Here is a 20,855-nt window from a genome sequence, read left to right as displayed (position 1 = left end):
TTTTGTAGTAAATCCCAGGGCTGTAACATCTAGCTAGAATAAGCCAATCAGGACATTCTATCCTTTCTCTACCACTGTGTTTAGTGTTTTCAGAGTGGGAGATGGAGAGGCAAGCGATTTAAACAGTACAATTAGAATTAATTTTATAACATCTGCTGTGGATTCTGGGACACAACTGATCTCTGATACTTTAGATAGATGCTCAACAACATAGTAACCAATCGCCACATGTGGTTAAATTAAAATTTAAGAAGATTAAAAACTCAGGTTTTTCAGTTGCACTACACACTCAATAACTACACATAGTTAATGGCTACTATATTGGACAGCACAAATATGGAACAAATTCTATTAGATAGTGCTGCTTTATATGATGCTGTGTTCACATATAAGGCCTAGAGCTACCACTGCCATTTTATCAACATGAAAAAGCCAGTGTGAAGACAATGATGCATGGGCAAAGGCAGAGACCTGGAGCCCGCTTGAACACAGCCAAATCTCTACCATGCTGCTGGAATTTTTGTTACATGAAATAACCAATACCCCCCCCTTTTTTTTAAATTTATTTTTATTTATTTATTTATTTCTTTTTTGAGATGGAGTCTCGCTCTGTCCCCCAATACCCCTATTTTTAAGACCAATTTCAGTGAGGTCTTCTGTTGCCTGCATCCAGAAGCAACCTATAGTTCTCAAAATGCTTTCACATACATTATTTTAACTGATCATCAAAACTCAATAAGATTTAAAATTTTAATACTGTTCTCTCTGCCCTATTAAACATTGAGCTTAGTAACCCAGTACACTAACCATTCAATAAATAAATGGATAATATAGCAAATATATGCTAGTTAGAATATTAAATACAGATATCTACTTTACTAGTAAGTGACATATTAAGTAGGATTTGAGAGTCGAATATCAAATAACTTTCACAAAATATCTAAAACATTATTTTATACTGCCCTACAGCACAAAACTGATAGGTTTATAAGAGACCAAAGTAACGAAACCATTTTTAAAAACTTAATTCAACTACATAAATGTGGAAAACCACAATAAAAATATTTTAATTATATAATATTATGGGATAATCCTATATGAACATGGGTGGCGCAAAAAAAAGCAAGCTAATGTCTTGAATTCCTCTACAAATACTAGTTGCTACTTCTACGTTCTTTTTTCAGAGCATAAACATTTTTAAAGTTTTCGAGATACATTCTGGAAATAACACTTAAGCCCAGAAATTACCACAAAATAAACCAGATATTTGAAAAGAAAATTTATATAAAAACAAAGCATGACAGAAAAATATTCTCCACTGAGTTACAGGAGATAAAGTCCAACGTGCATAATAAAGCTTTGGGTTATTCTAGAAGGCTTAAGCATGTAGTGCCTATTTACCAAGTTTTAAAAATCACTAACATTTTAAAAACAATATGGAAGGTTTACCTTCTCATGTTTTACTGCTAATGAATTAAAATGAAAACTACAAGAAACATTATTTGAGGAAAAAACCATAATCCCATATCAAATTTTCTTTATAAAATACCCTTAGCATACACAATCAGTGAAACACGTTAGAAATTTGAAAATCAACCAACCAAACAAAAACCTAGAAAATTATAAGGTATGTCTCATTTTCTAAAATATAATTCATACTATCATTTGGAATTTCTTTTACCAGTACAGCACTGATTGCATAATTGTAAATTAAAAAGTTGAGTTATGACTAATCTATGCAAGAAGGTGTCTTTCTGTAGAATCTAGATCCCTAGTCTCTGAGAACAGAGCCACAAAAATAACTTCAAAATAAATATGAAAACTATACAGCTGTCTCTTTAATTTTAAATTGTGTGTCTGAAGTGCCAGGTTTCACAAAACTGCATGTCTGCATTAGCCATCTATATATAAGAGAACTGAAAGATCATTTAGACTATATACATCTCACCTTACAGGCTGACACAGAACATTGAGAAACACGGGAAGCACCTAGTATCTTCTGCCCTAAATGAGCTTCTGGCTTGAATAGCAGTATAATATCTTATCTTATAATAGTTATATGCTTAATGATTAATATCTGATGAGTAACATAAAAATCTTGGCATTCTAAGGGTCTTAAGTCGATATTGAAGTGTATCTAACAAAAGCACTTCTGCCATAAGATAATAAAACAGCCAGCATATCATCTTATTAGGAAAAAGGCAGCAATAGGGCCAGTTACCACTATATTCCCAGTGTTTAGCAAAATGCCTGGTACATAGTATGACAAACATCAGTACAATAAATTTAAAATGTAGAACTATTACATTCAATATTTTTACCTCTTTTCCTTTTTCTTCAACTCCCCTCAAAAAATTACCATGCAGTCCTAACACAAATTACTGCTTGGGAAATGCAAGGAGAAACCTAAGCAGCTATTTTATTCAGCTCTTTCAGTGGCTATCCAAACCTGCAGGATAAAGTGAAGGGCCTTATATAGCTCATGTGGACCTGGTTTACTTCTCAGGTCTTAGCTATTCCACTCTTCACAGTATACTACAGTGACACTTGGCTGATTTCAACTTCATACACTAACTGCAGTGTCTCATTTCCTAATTTCCATATAAGCTGCCCCTCTGACCTAGAGCATCTTTGTTTTCCACCTACCATACCCTTTAAAGCAAGGGTCCCTAACCCCCGGGGCCACAGACCCTGTTAGGAAGCAGGCTGCACAGCAGGAAGTAAGTGGCGGGCAAGTGAGCATTACTGCCTGAGCTCTGCCTCCCGTCACATCAGCAGTAGCACTGGATTCTCGTAAGAGCACGAAACCTACTGCGAACTGCACGAGCAAGGGATCTAGGTTGCCCATTCCTTATGAGAATCTAATGCCTGATGATCTGAGGTGGAACAATTTCATCTCAAAACCATCTCCCTGTCCACATTCCTCCCACCCCCAACCCCCATCCCTGGTGCCAACAAGGATGGGGACTGCTGCTTTAAAGAACTCTGGTGATAGCATCACCTCTAGAGCAACTTTATCTCCATCCTCTTTATCTCCTCTTCTTATTGGTCAAAAATTTGACCAAAGCATCAGATATCTTCTGCAGAAAAAGGAACACTTTATCTGGTGGTAAGTACTATTAATAAAATATTCAATCCCTGACACATATGACATAAAAAGAACACATAGGTAGGTATCCATCAATAATCACAAGAAATGTATTACAGAAAAAAGTTCAGTTATATATACAAGTGATATCTATCATCTTTTCCTCCCCACATGAACTCTCATTTGTGTATCAATGACATGAACCTCTAATGGAGAAAAATATGACCTCAAGAAAAACCACACTTAGAGACGCGTAGTCCCTTACACAAAGCACATAAATGAAAACCAATAATTGTATGATAAATAATATTCACATGCACAGCAAAATAAAAGTAGTAAAACTGAAATTACAAGAGCTATGGTGACTGCTGTGTGAGGCGATGGTGCAGTGACATGTGGGAAGCGGAGGAGAGCCATGAGGACTGTGTGCCTCACCCTGTGAATCATCATCCTGCTGCTTCAGGCTCTGTTAGGAATAAAAGAGCAGGGCAGGGGACTGGAGGTGGAGGAAAGCTTTGTCTTGTCTTCAGATGTCTCATTATTTTTTCCCTTTCCCTGATGCTCCACTGCAGCCCTGTAAAACATTAGGCAAGCCTCTTAAATACTCCCTGTCTGTTCCATTCCTCGTCTATAACATGGGGAGAAAAGAGGACTGGCTCAAAAAGCCTCTTTGAGAATATCATGATACTGTCAGAAAATCCAAGCATAATCATGCTTCTACTTTTGTAAGGTCAAGCACTAGATGATCTTAGGAGATAAGTCATTTAACTTTCTTTTTTGTTCATCTGAAGAGCCAGATTCCACCTCCGACTCATCCCCACCACACCACTCAAAGAAGCACCCCTCAAAGAAACCACACTCACACAAGCTCTTATAACCATGTGGAATCGAACTGAAATGTAACCCATTAGAAATGTATTCCTTAGGTGCAATTCACACCAATACTGCATACTAGTTTGAATTACTTTTTAGAGGGTTTAAAAAATTACAGTTTGTGCTTGCTCTTTGTTTGAAATTATTTCAGGGATATTCTTGGGGATAAAAATGTTTAAAAAGCTGGATAATCACTCCCAAGAAACTGTTAACTGGAAACTTTTAGTCTATAACTGCACTCAAGGCAAGTTAATTCAAATTAATTCATGACTGCTTTGGCTTCATCTCAAAAGCTGCAGATTCAGTAGGTCTAAGGTGGGACCAAGAACTTGCATTTCTAGGAAGCCTCTGGGGCTGCTGCTGCTGCTGATCAGGGCACTACACATTGTGAGGACCAGTGATTTTAAATAAGGTACTCTCAAGTATAATCACTTTCACTACCATCTGCTTTTATTTTCTAATTGATAGACGGATCTTATACTGATTCCCTATCTTCCTTTCTTTTAGATGTTACTTCCAAATTCTTTTGTAATTTGAAAATAGGAAGGGATTTTTAAGACTCAAATAAACAGATTTTCTCTTTCTTCAGAATCCAAATTATCAACATCTGACTTAATTTATCACTGTGTCTCCATTGCCTCAATGTGAAATAAGGGCAACAGTAAGGATTCAATAAGATAATTCAAATAAAGTCTTTACTAGACCATGTTAAGTGCTTAATAATACCTATCATTCTTACTGCTATTATCCTCACTAGTTTTGTGTTCATTACTGAGGAAAACTTATTCGTGACTGCTATAGATCGTACATGATTGGTGTATGTATAAAATCTTATCTACTTATGGTAAAATGCTCCAGAGCTCCCCTGGATGCAGTGAACTAGGGAGCAAGGGGAAAGGTTAATGTCACAGACCTGGGTCCTAATCCTGGTTCTGCCACTACATTGCTACATGACTCTGGGCAAGTCATTTTAATGTGCATCCCAATTTTTGCTTCTGAAAAAGCTTACCTTGGATATGAAGCTTAAATGAGATACTGCGAGAAGAATTTTTGTTTTAAGTACCGTAGTATGCCTGTGGTGAAAATCTCCTCTCTTTGGGAATAGTGCACCAGATATTAACGAGAGACAAACGGCCATGACCCTTTTATTTACATCCTTAAATGACAGCACAATAATCTGAATTGCCATACAAATGATTTCAGAATGTTACCAAGTCACGGCTATTTTTAAAAAATTATAAGCAGAAATATTTAGTATTTTCAATATTTCTGCCAAATGACAGGAAAAAACACGGATACAAAAGTATTCTCAGGTGTTTCTTAGGTATCATTTGTTGCCTTTTAGCATAATTGTTCTTTTGATGCAGAATCCCAAAGCCTCTATTGGCCCTAGGCTTTTATTTAGTATAAATTCAAATTACACACATATACATGTGTATGAACAATGGCAACTGCTTGTATTGGTAATTTCCATCTGTAGTTCCCTACACTCTAGGACATACCTAGTATTCCTGTAAAATTATATAATATAGTTCATAATTTTTAATCTTAATTTTACTGAAAAGAAAACTAAGGAGTTATAACATTTTCTTTATACATTTAAATTAAATTACTACATTTTATAGGACCAAACAAAAGTCTGCCACCTATTTTTGTATCAATGCTTAATAACTTGAAAAGATAAAATGTGTGTCTTTGACAACATTCTTTGTGGAATGTCACCTAATGAAATATGGGAAATAAAGTTATAAAACTCATGTTTTGTAAGAAATATACTACTGAAAAGCAGTGTGGAAACATTTTAAACACAGCAATGATATTCTTCATTTCAGAGAAATTGAGTTATGAAGTCTCTTATGAATCTTACCCTAATGGCAATCTCTTAATTTACTAATGTGTAAGTCTGCTTTATCATATATTCAGCTTTCTTAATGTAGGGGATATATACATCCTCAAGACACTGCAGACCTTAATTTAAAATACCTAAATGCAATTTAAAATATGTAAGTACAAATTAAAAAAATAAACCTGTATAGAATTTTTTAAATTTTATCAACTCTAACCAAAGTTTAAAAAATTGATTAAAATTTTAAATTTAAGAACTAGTTTAAAAACATAATATAAAATGAGGCAGAACAAAGATAGATGGATTTAAGTTTATAAATAAAATTGAAACACAGAAAAATAAGAGCACCATTTCTACCTATTTATAATCAACAATATTCAAATACCAACTACTTTTAATACATTATATTAATCTTACAGTACTCCCACAAAACACACTATATCTAACTCCGCAGACCTAATACATGTGCGTCCTGTACTACAGACTACACAGGTGAGGCTGACAGCATATCCTCACAGCACATCCTCAAAGGGCTTGTGTATTGGATGCAACAGAAAAGGAACACATCTAATGAAGACGCCATGTTAATATACTCAAGACTTTGTCAAAGCATATTTCAGTAATATAGGGAAAGTAAAATCCTGCCGATTTTTTAAAGACTAACATATATGCAAACGGAAATATGTGGAGTCAGGTTATAGGCCTTATGGAAGTTGTTGTTTTCAGAGTTTGTGTCATTATTGGTCACATAATGACACAAACTCTTAAGTATATTGGTCATATACTTTAGAAATCACTCTAAAGTAGATCACTTATAACTGTTCATGCCTCTATTTTATCCTGATGTTTTCAACCACATGAGATGGCTAAGGAGGTCCAGAAGCTTATCACCAACTTGTTCAAAGTTCTTATAAATATACATAAAATCTTCAGTTGGTAAAAGTATACCTCAATGGTTTATAAAAATATGGGTAGGAAGAATATTCTTCTGGCCTGAATTAGGAATCTCTAAATAAGATCAACTTGCAAAGCACATAGAAGCCCCTCAAATCTTTGTCAAATGAGTAAATGGGCATCAAAAAGCCTGCTTCCCATCAATACAACTGCCTGAAAGGAAACTGTGAAAAGGAAAAAATGGTATTCCAAAAATATCCTTCAATGAGACACCTGTAAAGTACTTTGTAAAAACTAAGACCCATAGGAAGCTCTATGTAAGTAACTTCATTACTGTTATCCTGTAAATTTAATTTGAACCATAGCAAACTGTATAGATGCATTAGCGTAAGCCATTACACCACTGGCAAAAAGAACTCGTATGTGAATTGCACTACTAGTGAAGATGTAGGCTGCATCATCTTCATATGTGAAAAAAGGCCTATCTCACAAGCTTAACAACCACTCTCTTAATAAAAGTTGACTCAGTAAGACATTAATATACAAGAAGTGTGAATTAAGCCTTGTAATTTATCCTACCACAATAAATTAATCCCTAATAATCTAATGCGTCTTCTATCTACTGTATTTATATAATTTAGAACTTCACAAGGAACTATTAACACGATTCATTTTAACTTATTTTGAGGAAATGCAATTAAAAAGAAAACATCAAAATCCCAATATGTAATTGAGCCGCAAAAGTTTTCCTTCATATTGAAACAGACTGTAATATAGGAGACTGCTTAAAAAAATGTTTGGGATCTGCTCTCTTACACTTTGCTGACCACAACAGAGATGAAGATTGAGGTAGTCTGAAAATTCTATGAGGATTAAATTAGACTACATTCTCCGTATTCTCTAGGGAAGTAAGCTTTAGGCAGTGTGAAGTACCCTCAACTTCCACGGACCAAGAATAACAACTGCTGCAATGAAAGAGCAGAGTAGTTAGGGTTAAGGAGGTGGTTGCCTCTATAATGAAATTAGCTAGAATACTTATTTGCTGACATTATCGAAGTCAGCTCCACTGGTTTGAGTTGAGGCAGTGTAACTTTTGATGAGACATATAGATTTATAAGATAAGAAGCTATTTTAAACACAACAGGGTTACTCTCCATTTCAAGGAAATCCAGTTATGAAGTCTCTTAACAAAGCTTACCTGAATGATACCCTCATTTACAATATTACAATACAAAATGTATTCATGACATGTAATAGGGGAAAGGTCTACTATACAGTATTATAAATAAATGATAACATATAACATAACTGCTAAATAATATAATTTATAAATGACATAAATATAACTGCATTAAGGGGTTTAGCTAAAGATATAACCATGTAGTTTAATCAAAGTTATCAACAAAAGCAAAATAAAAAATTTCATATACAATTCAGGGGAGGTTAACAGCAGTGAGCCCCATAAATAAAACTATGGATAAGTCAAGCAACAGAGATGAGTCCTAGCTGGAATTATGCTATACCTTTACTTCTCATTTGAAAAAATGACTAAAAAGTAACAAAAGCTGTTTTTAAAATACAAGTAATAGTTTTTATGTGTGTAGTAATGGTATCAATCACTGCCTAAAGAGGGACAGTTAAGGCAAAGAAGTATAGGGGAAATTTAAAATGCATTTTCGGAACAATAACAACTTGAGGAGGCAAATAAATTAGATTCCTATACAACAAAACAGCTAAATTATCTTTAATTTTAAATATTAGAAATACCATCTAGATTAGCACTCCATTTGTTCTTTTTCAGTTGTTCTACATAATCCTCACATGGTTTCCGTACTTTCACCAACGAAATGCCTAATACTTTTCTATTACAAACTAAGCCAAAATATGCATCTTTCAAGTAATAAAAAATTCCTCCACTGAATAAATATAAAACCTCCAAATATAAACAAAAGAGACAAAAGTAACTATGAAGCTAATTTAAAATGTGATTAGAAATACACATGGAAAAGTTATCTTATGGAAGATCTTGAAAGAGAGAAGATAAAAAGGGGGAAGCATACTGGTTTCCATTTTGAAGGTTTTATTGTAAAACACTATTTCTGAGAAGATCATTCTAATAATAAATCCTTTTCTTTTTCACTTAATTAGGTTGGGAGAACTATGAGAGCTATCAAATAGGCAGCAGATAAACAAAGAAAATGAGGACTTTCTCCTGTTGCCCAACTAAAGCACTATTAACAAAGCAAATATTATTTACATAATTGTCATTGTTTTCTTAAGTGTTTAAAGTTGTGAGCTGTCAATGACATAATGAAATGATTAAGACATACCAAAACTGTAACTTCATACTGTGCAAAAATGATAGTCTCTTACAATATTAATTTTAAAACTCATACAAAATAAGTAATCATAGATGAAATGTTAAGATTATGCTGGTATACATGGTAAAACAACATAGTTTACTTTGTCTGAATGAATAGAGTATGTTTATAACACAAGTGAGTCGCCATACAGCAATCACTCTTCTAAGAAATGATTTAGAGAAAAGATACATATACACCTAATTTATGTTTTAGATGTACAAGTCATTCTGACAGTTAATGCTATTAAACAAAATATTTCAGTATTACTTGCAATTCATGTATTACTAGATATGTGTTACCTCAACAATATCCGAGTTGGTTCTGCTTTCATGAGGTTCATTATATTCTGTATACTTGAGAAGAACTTTGTCCATATCAGTGCTAGCATATTGAAACAGTTTGTTAGAGCTGTTGAAAATGATGAGTGCTATTTCACAGTCACAGAGCACACTAAGTTCATAGGCTTTCTTCATTAATCCAAACTTTCTCTTTGTAAAAGTGACCTAAACAATAAAAAAGGTATATTTTTATTAAAAGCATTAGTAGTACTTGAATATGGGCTATCTGAAGATGAATCTTCTTCTTAATACTGAGCCAGATTTCAAAGATGGAAAAGGTTCCCAGCTTTGTCCTCCATATGAGCCTTCCCTCTCCTGTTGTGCTACAGTCCTACATTTGTTTTGTATATGCCAAGTTCTCCAACAGAGCTGTCTCCTGGGGAAGTATTTCCTTATCCTTGGCTGCCACTCCACTACAGAGGGTGAAGAACCGCAGAAGGAACAGTTGATCAGCGTTCCCTTATCATTCAGTTAAAATTGTTACCATCAGAAACCCCAAATCCCAGCCAGGTAATGTAGCATCAGCCAGACTTTGATCCCTAAACAACTAAATACATCCACTAATCTAAAGTATTTCTCCTCCCTCTCAAGCCCTTCTCTATTGTACCCACTGAAATTCACAGTCTGGGATCAGCAAATTCCCCAAAGTCCTCAAATTCTTCTTTAACTGTTTCTTTCTTTAACTGAAACCTGTTACCTGAAATCCTCTCTAACAGAGACCCCCCCCAAAAATTTTTTTATTTACATCCTTTATATTGACTGAAGGCCCTAAAAGCGATGTCTTTTTATGCTCTGTATTCTCTCTTCGACACTACTTTTCTTTCCCTCCCCTTCAAAAACTTCAAATACTCTGAAGCTCATGCCATACAAAAATTCTACCACCCAACAACCCTCCTTGGGGTGAGCAAGAGTTACCCTTGATCCCTCTTCTTCTAATACGGGATGGGAAAGGAGTGCAAGGGAACTCTTTACTTTCTGCTCAATGCTGTTGTGAACCTAAAACTTCTCTAAAACATAAAGTCTATTTAAAAAACAGTTTTTGAAAGGTCAGTAAGAATACACTTTTGAATAATCTTTGGAATTGTGCAACAACATAAAGTTCAGCAATTTTCCCCATGGATACCTATCATACGATTTTCTTCTATAAACTTTAACTATTGGCCTAGACTTAAAATCAGTTATTGCAGTAGCTATTAAAGAAGTAGAGGATCTCCAGTATCATGAAAAGCAATTACTGCCACTAGAAATTTTTTTCACGGGCATGACTTTAATATCCTCTTTCATTACAGATATAATACGTACATGTAAAAGCAAAACAACAACAAAATTCATTTCACATGTACAATTCAATGATGTTTCTGTATTTTTTCAGTCTATTTCCTATGTAGCATGATAAAATTAAACAGTGGTATAGTAGTTCAATGGTTTTCACTAAATTTAAGCAGAATATCTGTTTTCTCCCTATAGTAACACCAAATGCATTTAACATCTACTCATCTTAGCATTTAGTCACCTTAATCACTCTTAATTTTATGTAGATCTAATCTCTTTAACAGTCTCAAAACCTTATGTTCTCTCCGTATTTCTCAAGTGCACAAAGCACAATACTCCACGTATTATATGACCGCTCAAATATTCTGTTAGCTAGTAAACTGAATGAAAATAGAGTTGAGAAGGTTCTTTAAATATTCATTTAACAAGAAAATTTAACTAGCCAATACCATCTAGTCTGTTCATGATACATATTTACATGTAAATTGTGCCATATACCCAAATCACCTTTTATGAATCATCTTTGAATACTGGTCTATATTTGATACTTTAAAATTCTCGGCAGGGCACGGTGGCTCACGCCCGTAATCCCAGCACTTTGGGAGGCTGAGGCAGGCGAATCACGAGCTCAGGAGATGGAGACCATCCTGGCTAACACTACGAAACCCCGTCTCTACTAAAAACACAAAAAATTAGCCGGGCGTGGTGGTGGGCGCCTGTAGTCCCACCTACTCGGCAGGCTGAGGCAGGAGAATGGCATGAACACTGGAGGCAGAGCTTGCAGTGAGCCGAGATCGCACCACTGCACTCCAGCCTGGGCGACAGAGCGAGACTCCATCTCAAAAAAAAAAAAAAAATTATCAATATAAAACAGAAATTACAAGTAGAAAAACCTCCACATCTGTTGATGTACTTGTTTTTACAAATAGATTTGGGAACAAACAAAAACAAAATAGAATACAATGGAGGAAAGCAATAAGGAAAGGAATGAAAAATACTATCACTTATGACATGAGTATATGCCTAGAAGATTAGATTATAACAAAATATAACAAGTCACAAAGCAAGAAAACAAGCTGTTAAGAGTCTACATTTTGCCTTGATTTTAGTGTTTTCAGTTCAAAGTAAGTTTTTGGTTGTCATACAGAGATTTTCCTTCTACATACTAGCTTTCTAAGACATCTAAAAGTGAAAAATCAGTAAAAGCCAACTAATTAGTAGAGTGTTAATTAGTATTTTACAATACAGCCACGTTTCAGTTCATAAATTTGATATGAAAGAGGTAACGTAATCTAAAATTAGGCTACAGAATACTAACTACATAATTAAAACTCAAGACTCAACTTTATTATTCTAAGACAATATTTTTAAACTGATGATTTTAATTACATTAAAATGATGTAAATTCTTTATATTAACTTCAAAAGAAATCACAAAAGTTAGTTTTAAATTCAAAATGGAATAAAGTCATGTTTACTCCTCTCTACTCCTCTAAAAACATGGACACATACATACATAATAAAAGAGAGACTGGGTTTTCTTCAAGGAAAGTAAGAATCCCTAACTACAAATTTTCATCTGCCAGATGTGGTGAAATTTAGAAGAAAACGAAAGTGGATTCAGAGAATTCACACTGAGTTCTTCACAAGTGGCAGTGTCCTCTGAGAGGATCCTCTGATTAGTGCTACAAGATTCACAAGTATCAGAAGCCCATGAAATAAGTGAAGAATCTTGTTCTAAATGTAGAATGCCAGGGAAGGTGAAACCAAAATAAATAAAGAAAATAATTTTATAGGAAAGCTATTTCTGTTAACTCATATTTCATATAATTGCCAAAACTGTCAGAGATAACAGATCTAAAATGTGAGCTGGTATGGCTCGGAAATGAATGAGAAGAGAAAAAAAATCAAATCATAACAGAGATTTTTAGCACAATAATGAAAATCAAAGAATCAAAACAGAAAACTAAAATGAATAGAAAAAAGTTGTTTGTATTGTTGACAGATAATGAAGATACCAAAAAAGCCCAGAGCATTTAGCAAAGGAAAAATATTTATTAAAAAATGAAACACAGAAAGGCATACAATCTCTCAAAAAAGTGATAAGGAATAATCAAATTCATGGCATATTCAGATTAAGTTACTGAATGTCAAGGTCAAAGAAAGAATACCATGTACACCAAGGAAGGAAGTGAGTGACTTTTAAGAAGGGAAAAAACTCAGTCTGGTGTTAGAATTCTGGCAACATTCAAAGTCAGAAGACCAAATCTCTACGATGTTCTGGGGAAAATAAATAGGGCCTATACCTAGAACGTCAGACCTAGCCAAGTTAGACTTCAAGTATAAAGACAATAAACATTTTCAAACATAAAAAAACTCAGGAAGTATAACACCTACAAGCCCTTGTTAGGGGCAAAAAAACTAACAAGCATTACTTGCTGAAAAAACAAAAAAACAAACAAAAAAAACCAGTCATCTGAGTAGAACATAAGTTGAAAAAAGTTCAATGCTGCACGCTCAGCTTCTAAAACAAAGCTACTGTGTGGCAGTGAGGCGGTGCTAAACAAATTTGTTGAATAAATCTGTAAAGGAATAATGAAGAAAAAGTGAGAAACCCCAGAGGGTATGCTGGAAAATGTACGGGGTCAGGGATGTGGAGGCTTGTAGCCTGGAGAAGAAATCAGCCAGTGGGATTATGAGAAGACAAATTTTTTAAGACAGAGTCTCACTCTGTCGCCCAGGCTGGAGTGCAAGTGGCACGATCTCGGCTCACTGCAAGCTCTGCCTCCCGAGTTCATGCCGTTCTCCTGCCTCAGCCTCCCGAGTAGCTGGGACTACAGGCACCTGCCACCACGCCTGGCTAATTTTTTGTATTTTTTAGTAGAGACAGGTTTCACCGTGTTAGCCAGGATGGTCTCGATCTCCTGACCTTGTGATCCGCCCGCCTCGGCCTCCCAAAGTGCTGGGATTACAGGTGTGAGCCAACGCGCCCGGCCGAGAAGACAAATTTTTAAAACAGCAGTTTGGGTTCAGCTTGTGCTTCTCACCTCCGCTGCCTGGAACACTCAATGCCTGCTACATCACAAGAGAACTGGCAGCCATGCTGATGCAGACAGACGCCCTCCAGAATGAAACCTGGGCAGTACAAAAGCTCTGCTGGAGATAGGAGTTGAAGACATCAGGTAGAAACTGACTAACCTCTGGCAGTGTGACTTCTCAACCATTCTTACTCAGAACCTCCAAGTTTGGTGGATTACCAGGTAGATAAAATATCTTCTTCCAATGTTCTTTTCCCTGGGGGGCTCTGTGTGGAGCTGCAATCAGAGTTCTTTGCGGATACTATGACTTTTTTGATGGCTGGGGCCCGCTAACAAATTTATATGATCAACTAGGACCATGTAAACTGGTACAAATACATACAAGATCACAGGGAATAAAAATCAACTAGACTGGTGAGTTAAGAGATGTATCAAACTAGATAAAAAAACCAATATGCAGCCTTTTATACTATCTATAAAAGACATACCTAAAACATAAGGAAACAGTAAGGTTGAAAGATAACACAGAGTTTCAGACCTCCAAGAAAACACTGGCTGGGCACCGTGGCTCACACTATAATCCCAGCACTTTGGGAGGGCCAGGTGGGAGGATCACTTGAGCTCAGGAGTTCAAGACCAGTCTGGGCAACATGGTGAGACCTCACCTCTGCAAAAAGTACAAAAATTAGCCAGGCATGGTGCGCATACCTGTAGTCCCAGTTACTCTGGAGGCTGAAGCAGGAGGATTGCTTGAGCACAGGAGGTCAAGGCTGCAGTGAGCCATGATCATGCCAATGCACTCTGGCCTGGGTGACAGAGCAAGACCCTGCCTCAAAAAAAAAAAAAAAGAAAAGAAAGAAAAGAGGGGAGGGGAGAAAGGGAGTGAAGGAGGGAGAGAGGGAGGAAGGAAGGAAAAGAAAAAAAGAAAAGGAAAGGAAGAAATATGTAGCTATATCAAGGTGAGGTAAGGTAGATTTAAGACAAACATGCCTTACTGAGGATAAAGATGGTCAATATGTATTGCAAAATTTGCCAAGAAGGTACATCACCTCTAAATATGTGCAAGCCTAACGAAATAGTCCCAAAATGTATAAAACAGTATTATTAAATCAATAAAATATACAGAGAAATGGACAAATCCACCATTGTGGTACATACAATTATTGATAAGTCTCAATGAACGAAAAACAAAAAGTCACAAAGAATACGGAAGGTTAGAACACAACAATGAGAGTTATCTGAAAGATATATGGAGATGCATGCATCCAACAATCAAAGAATACATATTTACCCAACTCCATTCGGAACATTTAAAAAACCAATCTTGATTTAGGAAATAAAGCAAGTCTTAACACACTTAAAAAGGCTCACAATCTACTGAAATAAGGGCAATATACAACACTATGATAAGCCCCGTCATAAAAGTGTTTACAAAGTGTTTTGGTAAAGACTGAAAGATACTATCTGAAACAGAGACAACACATACAGAATTAATATCCAGAATATGTAAAGAACTTCTAAGAGAAAAAAATCAAAACCAACAACCCAGCACAAAATAAGCAAACCACAAAAACAGGTTGCATTTCACTTTCCTAAGATCAGAAAAAAGAATAAAATAAAATTTAAAAAGGGACAAAGACAGAAAAAATAGAAAAGAAAGGCAGACAAGACAGAAAGAAGGAAAGGCAAAGTACATGGGCAAATAGGAATTATCATACAAACTTACTGCAGTGTAGCTAGTACAATCACTTTGGAAAGCAACTTGAAAACATGGTAAAGCTGATGATGGACATACTCAGCCTAGCAATTCCTTCTGAAAGTATCACAGAGCAACTTTTACCCATGTATAATGAGACAGGTCAACAGATGTATATACTGCAACACCATTTATAACAGTAAAAAATTAGAAACAACATAGTTGTTCTTTGATAGAAGTATTGATGAATTAAGAATATTTATTCCTAAAACTAGCTGTATTGAATAAGAGCAGATGGATCTCAAAACACTACACTGAGTGAAAAAGCAAGTGCAAATGAAAACGTCACTATGTAAAACTTTAAACCCATGTTGAAACAATATTAAATAATACCTGTTAAAAAAATATAAAGAAAACACAATGTAAATTCATGATAGTGGTTATGAGAAGGAAAGTAGGAAGAGACCAGGAAAAATTATAAAGAGGACAGTAAATCTCTAATTGTTTTCACTTTATGAATAAAAATAAAAATACATATAACAAATGTGTCAGCACTGACATATGTTACTTCTGGATAATGAATATAGCAATCCTTGAAGTATCGTTCTCTGTACTCTACCTTTGGAACCTTTGGAAAAAACTTTTATTTTTAAACTGCTTTCTTTCTTTTTTTTAAGTATATGAGGATGTCTGCTTTTAGGTTAGAGGGAGTAGTTGTTGGAAGACCAAAGAACCCACTGAAATCAACTAGTAAAACAGGATGAAATACAACAAATACCTCTTTAAAGACATCAGAAAGCTGCTAAAGCAGGAAGACTGGAGATGCTAAGATTCTATAATCTCTTTCACATACAAGGTCTGAAGGCTCATTAAAAACCACTAGACATGTCAAAAGACTGCATCGTATAATTGAGAACAAAGAGAAAAAGGGATCAGATATGGACTTACAGGTAATCCAGATATAGCTATTCACAGACATGAACTTAAAGATAACTATGGCTAATATTTTTTAAAAAGTTTAAAAATGGAGAAAATGCATGAAAAGATGGGCCATTTCCATAAAAATGAAAAATCAAAAAGAAATTCTAGAATTGAAACTATATTATCAGAAATTAAGAACGTACTAGGCTGTTTTATCAGTTAATTTTAAAAAGCAGGAGAAAGGCTTACTAGAAAATAGATTGCTAGAAAATAACTAGAAAACATTCAAACTGAAGTACAGAGAAAAAAAGAGTAAAAAATACAGGAGGACAAAATACATAAGAAATGTATGGGATACAAAACCGTTATATGTAACTAGAATCCCAGAGAAGGAAAAAAATGGGACACAAGCAATATCTGAAGACACATGCCCCTTGTGGGTCCATCACAGTAAAAATGTATATTAACAAAGGAAAAGCAAAGGCTTTAAAGCAACAAAAGAAAAGAAAGACACATTATCTTTAAAAAAAATTTTTTTTAAGATCAAAAGCTGGCCTCTTAACAGAAATGAATGGAAGTTGGAAGACAACTGCTTCAAAGTACTAAGAGAATAAAACTGCCAATCTAGAATTCTACAACCAATAAAAACAGCTTTCAAAATGATGATACAACTAAAAAACAATGAAAAATTATGCAAAGGATTTGGATAGACATTTTTCCAAGGAAGATATACAAATGTCCAATAAGCACATGAAAAGATGTTCAACATCATTAGCCATCAGAGAAATGCAAACTAAAACCACAAGATACCAGTTTATACCCATCAGGATGGCTACAATAAAAAAGACAGGGCCGGGGGCGGTGGCTCACGCCTGTGATTCCAACACTTTGGGAGGCCGAGGCGGGCAGATCACGAGGTCAGGAGATCAAGACCATCCTGGTTGACACCATGAAACCCCGTCTCTACTAAAAATACAAAAAAATTAGCCGGGCGTGGTGGCAGGCGCCTGTAATCCCAGCTACTCAGGAGGCTGAGGCAGAAGAATGGCATGAACCCGGGAGGCGGAGCTTGCAGTGAGCTGACAGCGTGCCACTGCACTCCATCCTGGGCGACAGAGTGAGACTCCGTCTTACACAGAAAAAAAAAAAAAGACAGACAATAACAAGTGTTAGCTGGGATGTGGAAAACCTAGAATGCTGACACATGGCAGGCAGAAAGCAAAATGGTGCAGCCACTTTGGCAGTCTGGCATTTCCCAAAATGTTAAACTTAAGAGTTACCATGTCATCTAGCAATTCTTAAGTATACTTTTATATACTTAGCAGCAAATATGCAGAAAATAAAATTTGAGAAGAAATGTTAATAATGCTTTAGAAAATCAAATATCTACTAATAAATATAACAAAAATGTAGAAGACTTATTTTGAAAACTATCAGCCATTATGGAGAGAATTAATGAAAATCAAATGAAATACAAACATGTTCATAGATTACAAGACTTGACACTGTAAAGATTTCAATTCTCCCTAAATAGATCCCTACATCCAGTGGAAAAAAAATATCTAAATTCCAGTAGGTTTTTTGTTTTCTTAAGTGAACAATGACACTTGGTTTCATTTGGATATTCTGAAAAAGGGCAAGAATAGTCAGCTGGTTCTGAGAAAAAAAAAAAAAAAGGTGCAGAACTACACCACCAGATATCAAATTATAGTAATTAAAACAGTGCAGAATTAAGCAAGGATATACAAATAATCAAATGGAACAAAACAGAGAATTTAGAAACAGTTTCACACACATATGGTTACTCGACTCATGATAAAGGCAACCCTGTCATATAGTGAGGAAAGGATGGTTTTATGCAATAAATTGTACTGGGACAACTAAATATCCATCTGGAAAATAACAAATCCTGACCCCTACACCTCAAACCAAACACAAAAATAAACACCAAATGGATAACAGGTCTAAAACATGAAAGGTTAAAAAAAAAAAAAAAAAAAGAGTCCTTACAGAAGAAAGCATAGAAGAATATCTTTATGGCCTTATGGTAAGTAAAGATTTCTTAAACGTGACATAAAAGGCATTACCCACAAAGGAATGGGAAAAAAAGGTAAATGGGAAACCATTAAAATATTATTGATTTTTTAAAACATTAAGAAAGTGTAGGCCTGGTGTGGTGGCTCATGCCTGTAATCCTAGTGCTTTGGGAAGCCAAGGCAGGAGGATCACTTAAGGCCAAGAGTTCCTGACCAGTCTAGGCGAGACACCATCTCTACAAAAAAATAAAAGAATGGGTCGGCCCTAGTGGTACATGCCTGTAGTCCAACCTACTCAAGAGGTGAAGACGAGAGGATCACTTGAGCCCAAAAGTTTGAGTTACAGTGACGTATGATCGCACCACTGCACTCCAGCCTGGGCGTCACAGCAAGACCCTGTCTCTAAAATAAAATTTTTAAAAAAGAAAGTGAAAAGGCAAGCCATAGTTTTAGAGCTAATATTTATAATGCATATCATGGACAAAACACTCACCTGATTATATAGAATGCATATTAATAAGAAAAAAGCAGGCAGCCCATTAGAAGAAAACAAAATGAAGTGAACAGACTAGTCACAGAAGAAGATATATATCTAAATGGCCAATAAAAATATGAAAAAGTGAGCACCTTCATTAGACATCATGGAAACTTAACATTAAATTACTATTGTTCACCTACAAGAATGACTAAAATGAAAAGGACAGTACCCAGTATTGCTCAAGACCGGAGCAGCTAGAACTCTTACACTCTGCCAGCAGAGTGTAAACCAGTAGAACTACTTTAGAAAACTTCCGTCAACTACTAACCAAATGCATACCCTTATGACTCAGTAACTGCACTCCTATTTACCCAAGTGTTCACGTATACTATCGAGAATATTCAAAATTACAGTCTTCATAATAGTACCAAAGTAGAAAACAATCCAAATGTCCATTTACAATAGAAAAAAGTAAATACATAAATTGTATTCTATTGACACAACAGATTATACATCAATGAAAATGTACAAGATATACTTACATATATCTACACGCAACAATACCACTGATAAATTTCACAAATGTAATATTGTGCGAAAGAAGACACACTGTTCATATAAACTCAACAACAGGTGTAATTAATCTATAGTGTTAGAAGTCAGGATAATGACCTTCCTTGGGGCAGGGGGAAACAACTGGGAGACAGGATACAGTGCCTCTCGGGTGGTGCTCTGGGATATGGTGGCTACACGGTCTTCCTCTTTGTGCAAAAATTCACTGAACCACACTCTTAGGATTTCTGAATTTTTCTTAATCTTATACTTTAATACGGTTTACTTTTTTAAAAGTGTTCTAGATAAGGAAGAACAAACATAAGGTTTCACCAGAGGCTTCTAAGTGGAAGTAAAGTGAAGCAGCTCTTTAAGTGTATGATACTGTCACCCCTCCACCACCTGCAAGATTATTTGTGTACTGTTCCAATGATGAAGTGTGATTTTTATCTTGCTAGTTCACACCTGTAATTCAAAACTCTTATTTGCTACTACCTCCTCCAACCAATAGTCCCTAAACCACTCCATCAGAAGTTAGCGGTTTCTTCTATAAACTCTCCCAGTATCTGATATTATTTCTATTTGCCACATATTTAGATCTCCTATGTAGGCTATATATTTTTAGTGAGTTTCCAGGACCTAACACAGTCTCTTGGGATATAGTATATATCTGAATCTGGACAAATAAATGACATCTCTTTTCTTCTGCAAAGATATAGTTTTTCTCCCTTTCATGAAGAAACATGAAACTTTTAAATCAGAATCAAATTCTAAAATCAATAAAGATACTCTTTTAGTTTGTGACAAATTGTTTCTGTGTCTAATTTAACCTGAAAAATAAACTGTCCAATTATTTCTTTTATGTCTTTTCTCCAATCTTTGCCAAAATTATCTGAGACAGAAATTCAGATAGTCCTTGCCCCATTTGGCAGCTAGGCAAGAAGCTGACACAGCAGCTAAGTCCAACGTAAGAACAGCCTCATTCTAGTTGCTTAGTGGCAGTATCTATCTTTTCAACAAGGTCATTTCCTCAACTCAAAAAGTTCCATTACCATCACCTACACATTCCTAGCTGCTCTTTCTCTCTACAAATGTGAATCCCTTCCATAGGTAGGTCCAGTTTAGCTATGTCCAATTTAAACACGACTATCTATGGAATAATAAGGGCTCGAAAATTTTATGTGTCCTCCAGTTCTTTGCTTGTATGTTATTCCCCAATAAACCCTATTTTATATTTATACTGCATATATCCATGAAGCAGGTCCCTATGCCTCCTCTACACTTCATAATCCTCAGATTGTGAAGGGAAGATAATTTGCAGCCTTGCTTGGAATCATTCCTTTGGAATAACAGCATGGATAGTTTACCAATCTTCCCTATTGTACCAACCTTCATAATGAATCATACTGTGTGGGCCTTATATCTTTGTTGAACAATCTTCATGAGTTGAAACCAGGGCCT

At 35.3% G+C, this 20,855-nt stretch overlaps 1 protein-coding gene across 43 annotated transcripts in view; it reads right to left on the bottom strand.

Moving 5' to 3' along the window:
* MEF2A (myocyte enhancer factor 2A) overlaps positions 1 to 20,855 on the bottom strand; it is a 150,603-nt gene that overhangs the window by 61,280 nt on the left and 68,468 nt on the right. For 33 of the 43 annotated variants that reach the window (XM_016927526.4, XM_001140333.7, XM_054667201.2 and 30 more), the window contains one exon: positions 9,364 to 9,567. The exons of the other annotated variants lie outside the window; for them this stretch is intronic. In XM_016927526.4, coding sequence (XP_016783015.1) covers positions 9,364 to 9,567 — 204 coding nt within the window. The remainder of the gene's footprint in view (positions 1 to 9,363; positions 9,568 to 20,855) is intronic. 43 annotated transcript variants of the gene reach the window in all.

The sequence above is a fragment of the Pan troglodytes genome, chromosome 16 (genome assembly GCF_028858775.2).
Source record: "Pan troglodytes isolate AG18354 chromosome 16, NHGRI_mPanTro3-v2.0_pri, whole genome shotgun sequence".
NCBI classification, from domain to species: domain Eukaryota; kingdom Metazoa; phylum Chordata; class Mammalia; order Primates; family Hominidae; genus Pan; species Pan troglodytes.
Note: the sequence above shows the minus strand (reverse complement) of the source record. Positions and strands in the feature narration are given on the sequence as shown.